The sequence below is a fragment of the Heterodontus francisci genome, chromosome 44, assembly GCF_036365525.1.
Source record: "Heterodontus francisci isolate sHetFra1 chromosome 44, sHetFra1.hap1, whole genome shotgun sequence".
NCBI classification, from domain to species: Eukaryota; Metazoa; Chordata; class Chondrichthyes; order Heterodontiformes; family Heterodontidae; genus Heterodontus; species Heterodontus francisci.
The window spans coordinates 15555891-15568792 of NC_090414.1; the positions used below are offsets into that span (position 1 = coordinate 15555891).

The 12902-nt window shown below is 48.5% G+C and overlaps 1 protein-coding gene across 1 annotated transcript in view; it reads right to left on the bottom strand.

Annotated features, from left to right (window-relative positions):
• cnih2 (cornichon family AMPA receptor auxiliary protein 2) overlaps positions 1 to 12652 on the bottom strand; it is a 357163-nt gene extending 344511 nt beyond the window's left edge. The window contains exon 1 of the mRNA XM_068021404.1: positions 12572 to 12652. Within this exon, the coding sequence (XP_067877505.1) occupies positions 12572 to 12652 (81 nt within the window). The remainder of the gene's footprint in view (positions 1 to 12571) is intronic.
• Between the last annotated feature and the right edge of the window lie 250 nt (positions 12653 to 12902).

The window sequence follows — 12902 nt, forward strand, 5'->3', positions numbered from 1 at the left end:
CCGACCATCAACCACCCACTTATACTAATCCTACACTAATCCCATATTCCTACCACATCCCCACCTGTCCCTATATTTTCCCTACCACCTACCTATACTAGGGGCAATTTATAATGGCCAATTTACCTACCAACCTGCAAGTCTTTGGCATGTGGGAGGAAACCGGAGCACCCGGAGGAAACCCACGCAGACACAGGGAGAACTTGCAAACTCCACACAGGCAGTACCCGGAATTGAACCCGGGTCGCTGGAGCTGTGAGGCTGTGGTGCTAACCACTGCGCCACTGTGCCGCCCATCTATGTAAATGCACAAAGCATGGTGCGTAAGGTTGGCAAACTGCAGACGCAGATATGGGAACATGATGTTGTGGCAATAACAGAGACCCGGCTCCAAAAAGTATACAAGGCGTTCAGGAAAAGTAGGGAAGGGAAGAGAGGAAAAATATAAAGTGACATCACCTCAAGGGAAGCAGCTGATTGGTGAGTGGCTGGTGAGTCTTTAGTTTATTTCTGTTAAACCAGTTAATACTCAAATAAATAAAGGCATGGCAATGCACCAGTCTCATGGAGTGCACATCCTGTGCCAGTGGGAACTCCAGGACACTTCTCGTGTCCCGGACAACCATATGCCCAGGAAGTGTCGTCCTCTGGAGGAGCTCATGCTCCAGCTTTCAGAACTTGAGCACCAGCTGGCATTGCTGTGATGCTTGCAGGAGGCTGCGCATTTTGTGGATAGCATGTTTCGAGAGGTAGTCGCCCCACAGCTTAAGGGTGTGTGCAGGCAGGAATGGATTGGGTGACCGCTAGGCAGTCAAGGAGGACCAGGGAGGTAATTCAGGAGTCCCCTGTGTGTATCTCGCTCTTCAATGTTATTCAGTTCTGAATACTGGTGGGAGTGATGGTTCATCTGGTGATTGAAGCCACAGCCAAGTTCAAGGCACTACGGGAGGCTCAGCTACACATGGGTTAGGGGGGCGGTGTCAGGAGGAATATGGGGAATGCATCAGTGATAGAGAATTCTATAGTTAGGGGAACAGAGTGTTGCTGTGGCAGCAGATATGAATTCAGACTGGTATGCTGCCTCCCTGATGCTAGGGTCAAGGATGTCACTGAGTGGCTGCAGAGCACACTGAGAGGGGAGGGTGAACAGCCAGCAATCATGGTCCATATCAGTACCAACAACATGGGTAGAAAGAGGGATGAGGTCCTGCAGGTAGATTCGAGGGAGCTAGGAAGGAGACTAGCAAGCAGAATCTCAAAGGCAGTAATATCCAGATTACTCCCGGTGCCATGTGCTTTTGAGTAAGAGGGCTAGCAGATGAATGAGTGGCTGGAGAGATGGTGCAGGAGGGAGGGCTTTAGATTCCTGGGACTTTGGGACCAGTTCTGGGGAAATGGGACCTGTACAGGCCGGATGGGTTGCATGTCAACAAGGCAGGGACCAATGTCCATATGGGGGGAGGGAGCAATGTTGCGAGTGCTCTTGGGGAGGGTTTTATCTTACTTAGCAGGGGGATGGGAACCAGGATGTAATATTATAAAGGAAAAACAAGGTTCACAAAGGGTTGGGAGAGACAGATAGCACTAGAGTAAGGAATAGTAAGATATTAGGTGGGGTCAGTCTAAGAGGTAATGCAGTAAGTTCTAAATCAGATGTACAGTGCATGTATGTGAATGCACAGCGCATGGTAAATGAGGTCAGCGAGCTGCAGATAGCCAAGTGGGAATATGATGTTGTGGCAATGACAGAGACCTGGCTCTAAAAAAAAGGCAGAACTGGGCACTAAATATTCCTGGACACAAGGTGTCCAGGAAAGATAGGGAAGAAAAGAAAGGAGGAGGGGTGGCAGTATTGATTAGGGAGGATATTTCAGTGCTGGAGAGAGAGGATGTCCTCAAGGCGTCAAGGACAGAATCTATTTGGTTCGAGCTAAGAACACAATAGAGGGCTCATTACACTACTGGGGGTATTCTGTAGATGACCAACTAGTGGGAAAGATATAGAGGAATAAATTTGCAAGAAAATTACAGAGAGGTGGAAAAACTATCGAGTAGTTCTCATAGGGGACTTTATCCTAAAATAGACGGGAATAGTAATAGTGTAAAGGGCAGAGAGGGGGAAGAGATTCTAGACTGTGTTCAGGAGGATTTTCTAGATCGGTATGTTTCCAACCCAATGAGGAAGGAGGCATTGCTGGATCTGCTTCTGGGGAATGAGCTGGGTTAAATGGATCAAGTGTCAGTAGGGGAGCATTTAGGGGAGAGCGATCATTGTATCATAAGGTTAGGTTACATATTGAACAGGGAAAGGAGCAATTCAGAGTAAAAATAATTAACTGGGAGAGGGCCAAGTGGGGTGAGAACAGATCCGTCCCGGGGAAACTGGAATCAAAGATTGAAAAGCAAAATTGTAATGGAACAATGGGCTACCTTTCAAGCGGAGATGATCCGGGTACAGTCAAGGTATATTCACAAGAAGGGGAAAGGTAGGACAAACAAAGTCAGAACTCACTGGATGATGGAAGAGTTAGAGAGTAAGATGAATCAGAAAAAAGCTAGATATGACAGATGTCCAGCTGGTAATACAAGTGAGAACCAGGCTGAATATAGAAAGTTCAGAGCGGAAATGAAAAAAGAAATGAGAAGCAAAGAGAGTGCATGAGAAGAGACTGGCAGCTAACATAAAAGGGAATCCAAAAGTCTTCTGGAGGCATATCAATAGTAAAAGGAGGAGTGAGGCTGATTAGGGACCTAAAAGGGGAGTTTTGCATGGAGGTAGAGGGCTCGGCTGAGGTACTAAATGAGTATTTTTCATCAGTCTTTACCAAGGAAGAAGATGCTGTTGAAGTCATAGTAAAAGAGGAGGTAGTTGAGATACTGGATGGGTAAAAAAACGATAAAGAGGTATTAGAAAGGCTGGCTGTACTTAAAGTTGATGAGTGGTCAAATGCAACTGAGGATACTGAAGGAAGTAAGGGTGGAAATTGAGAAGGCACTGGCCATAATCTTCCAATCCTCCTTAGATACCGGAGTGGTGCCAGAGGACTGGAGAATTGCAAATGTTACACCCTTGTTCAAAAAAAGGTGTAAGGATAAACCCCAGCAACTGCAGGCCAGTCAATTTAACCTTGGTGGCGGGAAAGCTTTTAGAAACGATAATCCCGGCAAAATTAACTGTCACTTGGACAAGTGTGGATTAATTAAGGAAAGGTAGCACGGATTTGTTAAAGGCAAATTGTGTTTAACTAACTTGATTGAGTTTTTTGATGAGGTAACAGAGAAGGTTGATGAGGGTAATGTGGTTGATGTGGTGTACATGGACTTCCAAAAGGCTTTTGATAAAAGTGACACATAACAGGCTTGTCAGCAAAGTTAAAGCCCATGGAATAAAAGGGACAGTGGCAACATGGATATGAAGTTGGCTGAGTCACAGAGTCATGGTGAACGGTTTTTCAGACTGAGAGGAAGGTATACAGTGGGGTTCTTCAGGGGTCAGTATTAGAACCACTGCTTTTCTTGATCTATATTAATGACCTAGACTTGAGTGTGAAGGGCACAATTTCAAAATTTGCAGATGACAAAAAAAACTTATTGTGAACTGTGAGGAGGATAGTGTTCGAGTTCAAGAGGACATAGACAGAATGGGCAGAAAGGTGGCAGATGAAATTTAATGCAGAGATACATTTTGATAGGAAGAATGAGGAGAGGCAACATAAAATAAAGGGTACAATTCTAAAAGGAACCAAGAGACCTGAGGGCATATGTCCACAAATTGTTGAAGGTGACAGGGCAGGTTGAGAAAGTGGTTTAAAAAGCATACAGGATTCTTGGCTGATGAGTACAAAAGCAAGGAAGTTATGATGAACACTGGTTCGGCCTCGACTGGAGTATTGTGACCAATTTCAGGCACCGCACTTTAGGAAGGATGTGAAGGCTTCAGAGAGGGTGCGGAAAAGATTAATGAGAATAGTTCCAGGGATGAGGGACTTCAGTCACGTGGATAGATTGGAGAAGCTGGGGCTGTTCTCCTTGGAGAAGAGAAGGCCAAGAGGAGATTTGATCGAGGTGTTCAGAATCATGAGGAGTCTAGACAGAGTAGAGAGAGAGAAACTGTTCCCATTGGCGGACGGATCCGGAACCAGAGGGCACCGATTTAAGGTGAATGACAAAAGAAGAAACGGCGACATGAGTCAGTCCTCCTGAAGTCTGTTCCTAACCTCCATTATTTACCACACTTCCGAGTTTAATGTCACGGTTGACAAAATTGAGGCTCATGGAACAGGAGAGTCAGTGTCAGCTTGGATAAAACATTGGCTTAAGGACAGAAAACAGTGAGTTGTGGCAAATGGTTGTTTTTTCAGACTGCAGGATGGTGAATCGTGGTGTTCCCCAAGGGTCAGTGCTCGGACCAGTGCTTTTTTAATGCATATGTAAGTGACCTGGATATTGAAAAACAGAGTAAAATTTCAAAATTTGTGGATGATACCAAACTTGGAAGTGTGGCAAACAGTGAGGATGATAAATATGGAACGGCAACGGGACTTAGATAGGCTAGCAGAATAGGCAGACAAGTGGCAGACGGAATTTAATACTGACAAGTGTGAGGTGATGCATTTTGGCAGAAGGGATAAGGAGAGGCAATATAGACTTAATGACACAGTTCTAAAGAGTGTGCAGGGACAGAGGGATCTGGGGGTGCATGTGCATCGATCTTTGAAGGTGGCAGAACATATTGAGAGAGTGGTTAGTAAAACATATCGGATCTTGAGCTTTATAAATAATGGCATTGAGCACAAAAGCAGGGAAGTTATTCTGAACCTTTACAAAGCTCTGATTGGGCCACAACTAGAGTATTACATCCAGTTTTGGTCTCCACACTTTGGGAAGGATGTGAGGGTTCTTGAGAGGGCACAGAGGAGATTTACCAGAATGGTTCCAGGGATGGGGGATTTTAGTTACAAGGTTAGGTTGGAGAAGCTGGGGTTGTTTTCCTTGGAGCAAAGGAGGTTGAGGGGAGATCTGATCGAGTGTACAAGATTATGACAGGTCTAGATAAGGTAGACAAGTAAAAGCTTTTCCCATTAGCTGATGGTACAAGGACTGGGGAACACAGATTGAAGGTTTTGGGCAAGAGATGCAGGGGGGATGTGAGGAAGAACTCTTTTATGCAGCGGGTGGTAATGACCTGGAACTCGCTGCCTACGAGAGTGGTGGAAGCGGAGACAATGAATGATATCAAAAGGAAATATCAAAAAGGCACTCGAGGGAAATAAACTTGCAGGGCTACAGGGATAGAACAGGGGGAAATGGTACTGATTGCATTGCTCTACAGAGAGCCAGCATGGACTCAATGGGCCAAATGACCTCCTTATGTGCCGTTATGACTCTTATCTACAAACTTTGAAATGATGCCCTATACACCCTATATACCCATTGTATACTTCTCTCCAGTCTAATAAACAGCCACTCACCACCACTCTCTGCTTTCTGTCTCTCAGTCAAATTTAAGTCCATGTATTATTTTCCAGATCATTGTCTCGAATAGTTTCCTCATGGCAGACGTCAGGCCTGCAGTTGCTGCATTTGTCCTTCTCAACTTTCTTGAACAGGAGTCTAACATTTGCAATCCTCTAGCACAAACCCCATATCTAAGGAAGATTGGAAGATTGTAGCCAAAGCCTTTGTTATTTCCACACTTACTTCCTTCAGTAACCAATGGTGCATCCCAAGTGGACAGGTGACCTCTCTATTATGAGGGCGGCCAAGAGGCCATTGATAGGTACATCATGGGTTAGATCCAGAGTAAAGCTCCCTCTTTCACTGTCTCACCAAGCATAACAACAATGACTTGCATTTATATAGCGCCTTCAACAAATTCCCCAAGAAGCTTCACTGGACCTTTATCAAGCAGAATTTGACACTGAGTCACATAAGGAGATATTAGGACAGGTGGCCAATAGCTTGGTCAGAGGTAACTTTTAAGGAGTGCCTTAAAGGAGGAGAGAGAGAGGCGGAGAGGTTTAGGGAGGGAATTCCAGAGCTTAGGGCCCCCCAGGCAGCTGAAGGCGCGGCCGCCAATGGTGGAGCGATGGGAATCGGGGGATGGGCAAGAGGCCGGAATTAGAGGAGCGCAGAGATCTCGGAGGGTCGTGGGGGCTGGAGGAGGTGACAGAGATGGGGAGAAAATAGGAGGGATTTGAACACGAGGGTGAGAATTTTAAATTTAAGGTGTTAGTGGACCGGGCGCCAGTGTAGGTCAGTGAGCGCAGTGGGTGATGGGCAAACGGGACTTGGTGCGAGTTAGGATACGGGGCGGCCGAGTTTCGGATGAGCTCCGGTTTATGGAGCGTGGAAGATCCCTGGGGGCTCTAAACTCTTGGAATTCCCTCCCTAAACCTCTCCGCCTCTCTCTCTCCCCTCCCTTTAAGACGCTCCTTAAAACCGACCTCTTTGACCGAGCTTTTGGTCACCTGTCTTAATATCGCCTTATGTGGCTCGGGGGTCAAATTCAGTTTGATAATTCTCACATGAAGCACCTTTGGACGTTTTACTACATTAAAGGCGCTGTGCAAACGCAATTTGTTGTTGTTGTTTTAGTGATGCTGGTTGTGGGATAACTATTGGCCCCAGGGTACTGGGGAAAATTCCCCTGCTCTTCTTGCATTAGTGGCCATGGGATCTTTTTAGTTTAGTTTAGTTTAGAGATACAGCACTGAAACAGGCCCTTCGGCCCACCGAGTCTGTGCCGACCATCAACCACCCATTTATACTAATCCTACACTAATCCCATATTCCTACCACATCCCCACCTGTCCCTATATTTCCCTACCACCTACCTATACTAGGGACAATTTATAATGGCCAATTAACCTATCAACCTGCAAGTCTTTTGGTTTGTGGGAGGAAACCGGAGCACCCGGAGGAAACCCACGCAGACACAGGGAGAACTTGCAAACTCCACACAGGCAGTACCCAGAATTGAACCCGGGTCGCTGGAGCTGTGAGGCTGCGGTGCTAACCACTGCGCCGCCCTTTTATGTCCATCTGAGAGAGAAGATGAAGACCTCAGTTTTATGTCTCATCCGCAAACAGCACCTCAGACAGCGCAGCACTCCCTCGGTGCGGGCGCTGGTAGTGTCAGCCTGGGTTTTGTACTGAAGTCTCTGGAGTGGGGCTTGAACCGATAATCTTGTGATTCAGAGGCGAGAGAGATACCGACTGAGCTAAAATGGCAGGAGAGGGGCCTGGCCAATCGGGGAAGGTTGACAAGCCTACGGACCAATGAGTGGCTCAACTGAAGATCAGCAGGAGAAGAACAAGGCAGATTGGAAGAATTTATTTTTACACAGAGAATTGCTAGGACAGGGAAATAACAGCCAATCAGGAACAGTGCAGGAAGCAAAATCAAGAACAGCTTTTAATAGGACCGGGGGCAAATATTTGTCAAGGGAAATGTTTAAAAGTGTTCGGGGAAAGGGGCAGTGGAATGGAACTGAGGTGGTGTGCTCTTTCAGAGGGAGTGTACAGTGACCAAGGGGCAGAATGGCCTCTCATGAGGGGCTGCATGGTTCTGGCAAGGACCCAATCCCCGGCGAGAGTCAGGTGGGGCCGAATTGAGGGCTGCGGTGCTTCCTCCACAGTGGAATAGCTCTGGAGGATGCCTGGGGGCTAAACCATTAGGAGGTATCAGTGCACCCCTGCCCCACTTGGAGTCATTGGCCTCAATTTGGGGGGGGACGGAGGTGCGGGGGTGCAGGGGGGACGGGGGTGCGTGGGGAGGGGCTGGGGGGGGGGGGGGGGGAGTTGTCACCAGGGAACAGGAAACAGAAATTCAATTTAAACTCAGCACCGTTTCCAACATGGGTGTCCAAGGCTAGCTTCTGAATATTCATGTGTGCAAACACTGCACATTAACATAATCTCAGTGATTAAAGAGATGAGCAGATGTGCATGTTGCTTTCTTGGTGCCAAATGAGGGATATTTTGGAAGGCGCTTTCAAACAAAGTGAGGACGATCGTGTGTGCGCAGTGGGTGGCGGGTTAGTGAGGAGATGGTCAGGGAGAATTCAACTTGTGCATCAGCAAGACGAGCATATCCAATGTTAGAACGATCTTGTAATTATATCAAACCATGCGCACTTGGAACGCGCTGCCTGAAAGGGCGGTGGAAGCAGATTCAATAGTAACTTTCTAAAGGGGAATTGGATAAATACTCGAAATGGAAACATTTGCAGCCCAATGGTTCACTCGATTGATTCCTGGGCTAAGAGGGATGTCCAACGAGGAGAGGTTGAGTGGAATGGGCCAACATTCTCTGGAGTTTGGAAGAGGGAGAGGTGATCTTTTGAAACAAATAAGATTCCGAGAGGGTTTGGCAGGGTAGATGCTGAGAGGCTGTCTCGCCCGCCACGCCAGCTGGACAGTCTAGAACTCGGGGTCCCAGGATGAAGGGGTCGGCCATTTGGGACTGAGATGCGGAGAAACTTCTTCACTCGGAGGGTTGTGAATCTTTGCAGGGAGCTGTGGATGCTCCGTCGTTGAGCATATTCAAGACTGGCCTCCTCCTGCTCCCGTTTCTTAGTCCCTAAGGCCTTAGGAATGAGCAGGGAGGAGTGGGGTTAATTGGATCGCTCTTTCAAAGAGCCAGCACAGGCTTAATGGGCCGAATGGGCTCCTTCTGTGCTGCAAATTCTGCCACACCACAGGGTCGCTCCCAAAGCACTCCACCTTCGAAGGGCGGTCCCTGCTGTGACTTAAGCAATCCTCGCAGTTATTCTGCGCACAGCAAGCTCCCACGGACAGGCAATCGGACCGTTTGGGCGTCGTTGGCTTAGGGGGGGATGTTGGACGCAGGAAACCTGCTCATCATTCCATGGCATCGACATGCCAGAGTGTGCGGACTATTGGACCATGGAGGGGCCCACGGACTGCAGTGGTTCAAGATGGCGGCTCACCGCCAGCTTCTCAAGGGCAGTTAGCAATGGGCAATAAATGCTGGGCCTAGCCAGCGACGCTCACATCCCGTGAATGAATAAATAAAACGATGGGGCAGCAACCTCGGCTCATTTTCCCCACTCCCCCTCCCCCCCCCCCCCCCCCCCCGCTATCCTCTCTCACTCTGCAGTCCTCCTGATACCCTGGGGTGAGAGAGAGATGGCAAGTTTTTTGTTCACTGCCATCTCCCCCTCCTCGCCTCATCCAGGCAGCTCGTGTAGCTGTCCCTCTCTCAGCTGTGGCTCGCTCAGCCTCACTCCCTCTCTCGCGTCACAGTCGGGAGGTCATGGGTTCGAGACTCAGTCTGGAGGCCCGAAGCCTCCTAATTGAGGCTGGCCGTCCCAGTGGCTGTACTGAGGGAGTGCTGCTTGAGATGTTAAAATGAGGGCCCCCCCCCACCCCTCCCGTCTGCCCTCTCGAGCAGATATAAAAGATCCCACGGCCACTATAAGAGCAAGGGGGGGGGTGTTCTCCCCAGTGTCCTGGGGCCAATATTTATCCCTCAACCCAACATCACTAAAAACAGATTATCTGTTCATTATCACATTGTCGTTTGCGGGATCTTGCTGTGCACTAATGGGCTGCCGCACTTCCTACATTACAACAGTGACTGCACTTCAGAAAGTACTTAATTGGCTGGGGAACACTTCAGGATATCTGGAGGTTGTGCAGGAAGGAGGTGTACAGGGTTCTGTAATGGCGCAGGCTTACCGAGCACCTCGTGAAGTGGTGACGTTGCCCTTTTAAGGCTGCCATGGCAACGCTGCTAATACAGGCAATGAGAGGGGACCGCAGCTGCCTCTCTCTCTCTCTTGCTCTGCGGACTTTCTATCTCTGTTTCTCTCTGCGTCCCCTCATCTCTCTTTCTCTCTCTCCCTCTCTTCCCCCGCAATTTCTCTCTCTCCCTCTGACTCTCTCTCTCTCAGCCCCTCTCCCGCGTGGACCCCACCAGACTCGAATTGCCATCCTGTTCCGGGGTTCAGTATTGCACTCATTCAGAGGCATTTTCCACTGGCACTGCTGCCCGGCCTTGGGGAGAACTTGACCCCATGTTTGACCTCCATTCTGTGCTCAGAGCTCAAACCAAGGGCAGAAATGGAAAGGGATTGAGCTCACTGCCCCTCGGCTAGGGTGGGGAGTGGGGGAATCATCCTGGGGGTCCTGCCCATGACCCTTCATGAAAATCAGATGGGTGTGAGTGTATGTACATCTGCATGTGTGTATGTGTGTGTGTGTGTGTGTGTTAGAGGGGCGCGATCGGGCTGATCTGCAACACCCTCCCCCCATGGCCGAATATGCCGCCGCTACTCGCTTCTAGATCGCCCCATGAAGAACCGCCATTTCTGGGGAGGGAGCTGGTTGGCTTGCCAACACCCTTGGGGGGGCTCGTACCCATCCAACCGTCCTTCCCCCGCCGCCCCAGATACCCCAGAGGCCGGGTAGGTAGGTAGGGGAAGGAATCAGCGAGGGGGCGTGTAGGGGGCTTCCAGGGAGCTGATGAGACACCAGCCTTCCTCCGAGACTGCAAGGCTGCAGCAGTGAGTGCGAGGGATGACGAGGCAGGGGAGGGGTTAAATCCATTAGCAAGGGACAGCAATGAGCCAATACACATTGTAAACAGAGGCAGTTGCCAGGGCAACCAGCACTCACCTCCACTTATAGAGCAGAAGAGATGCTGATTGGAATAAAGCAAACCTGAACAAATCTATCCCAGTCATTGCTCACCAGGCAGCTAATTCCTCTGTGTGTGTGTGTCGGTGTGTGTCAGTGTGTGTGTGCGTGTTGGTGTTGGTGTGTCTCTGTGTGTGTCGGTGTGTGTCGGGGTGTGTGTGGGTGTGTATGTGTGGATGTGTGTCAGTGTGTTTTGTTGTGTGTGTGTGTGTCTGTATGTGTGTGTGTGTCTGTCTGTCTGTGTGTGTTTGTGTGCATCAGTGTCTATGCCTGAATATTTGTGTGTGTGTTTGGGTGTCGGGGTGTGTATGTGTATCAGTGTGTTTTGTTGTGCGTGTGTGTGTCTGTCTGTCTGTTTGTGTGCTTGTGTGTATCAGTGTCTATGCCTGAATATTTGTGTGGGTGTGTGTCGGGGTGTGTGTCTCTGTGTGTATCAGTGTCTATGCCTGAATATTGTGTGGGTGTGTGTCTCAGTTTGTATCAGTGTCTATGCCTGAATATTTGTGTGTTTTTCTGTGTGTGTGTGTGTGTTGGGGTGTGTGTCTCTGTATCAGTGTCGATGCCTGAATATTTGTGTGGGTGTGTGTCGGGGTGTGTGTCTCTGTGTGTATCAGTGTCTATGCCTGAATATTTGTGTGGGTGTGTGTCGGGGTGTGTGTCTCTGTGTGTTTCAGTGTCTATGCCTGAATGTGTGTGTGTGTGTGTGTGTGTGTGTGTGTGTGTGTCGGGGTGTGTGTCTCAGTTTGTATCAGTGTCTATGCCTGAATATTTGTGTGTTTTTCTGTGTGTGTGTGTGTGTCGGGGTGTGTGTCTCTGTATCAGTGTCTATGCCTGAATATTTGTGTGGGTGTGTGTCGGGGTGTGTGTCTCTGTGTGTATCAGTGTCTATGCCTGAATATTTGTGTGGGTGTGTGTCGGGGTGTGTGTCTCTGTGTGTATCAGTGTCTATGCCTGAATATGTGTGTGTGTGTCGGGGTGTGTGTCTCAGTTTGTATCAGTGTCTATGCCTGAATATTTGTGTGTTTTTCTGTGTGTGTGTGTGTGTGTCGGGGTGTGTGTCTCTGTATCAGTGTCTATGCCTGAATATTTGTGTGTTTTTCTGTGTGTGTGTGTGTGTGTCGGGGTGTGTGTCTCTGTATCAGTGTCTATGCCTGAATATTTGTGTGTTTTTCTGTGTGTGTGTGTGTCGGGGTGTGTGTCTCTGTATCAGTGTCTATGCCTGAATATTTGTGTGTTTTTCTGTGTGTGTGTGTGTGTGTGTCGGGGTGTGTGTCTCTGTATCAGTGTCTATGCCTGAATATTTGTGTGTTTTTCTGTGTGTGTGTGTGTCGGGGTGTGTGTCTCTGTATCAGTGTCTATGCCTGAATATTTGTGTGTTTTTCTGTGTGTGTGTGTGTCGGGGTGTGTGTCTCTGTATCAGTGTCTATGCCTGAATATTTGTGTGTTTTTCTGTGTGTGTGTGTGTCGGGGTGTGTGTCTCTGTATCAGTGTCTGTACCTGAATATTTGTGTGTTTTTCTGTGTGTGTTTGTGTCGGGGTGTGTGTCTCTGTATCAGTGTCTGTACCTGAATATTTGTGTGTTTTTCTGTGTGTGTGTGTCTCTGTAGCAGTGTCTATGCCTGAATATTTGTGTGTTTTTCTGTGTGTGTGTGTGTCGGGGTGTGTGTCTCTGTATCAGTGTCTGTACCTGAATATTTGTGTGTTTTTCTGTGTGTGTGTGTGTGTCGGGGTGTGTGTCTCTGTATCAGTGTCTATGCCTGAATATTTGTGTCCGTGTGTGTGTGTGTCCCATCCATACCCTCTTCTGTAACTGGATTTCCTTCGCACACAAACACACACGTCTCTTAAAACAAAATAAATCCCCCCACGACCGCGGTAATGAATGAAATTGCGGGGATGAACTCACATGCCAGATCACGAAAAAGATCAAAGAGGCACAAAGCACCAAAGTCAGCATGTAGCAGAAAGCAGCGAACGTGAAAGCCATCTCGGTCGCGGCAAGACTCTCGACCTGTTCCTCTGTCTCGACGGTCGTGGGCTTGCCTTGTCTCTCTCTCTCCCTCTCCCTCTCTCTCTTCCGAAAGACTCCTGCACAATTGTACTGGGGCTTTGCTTCCGTTATCCGAGGCACCTGTCAGAACTTGTCTTAAAAGGAGAGATGGAGGACAATTTTTTTGAATGTGCATTAAATGCCTCCTCCTAACTCTACCTTTATCCAGTTGCTTTTTCTGCTCCCG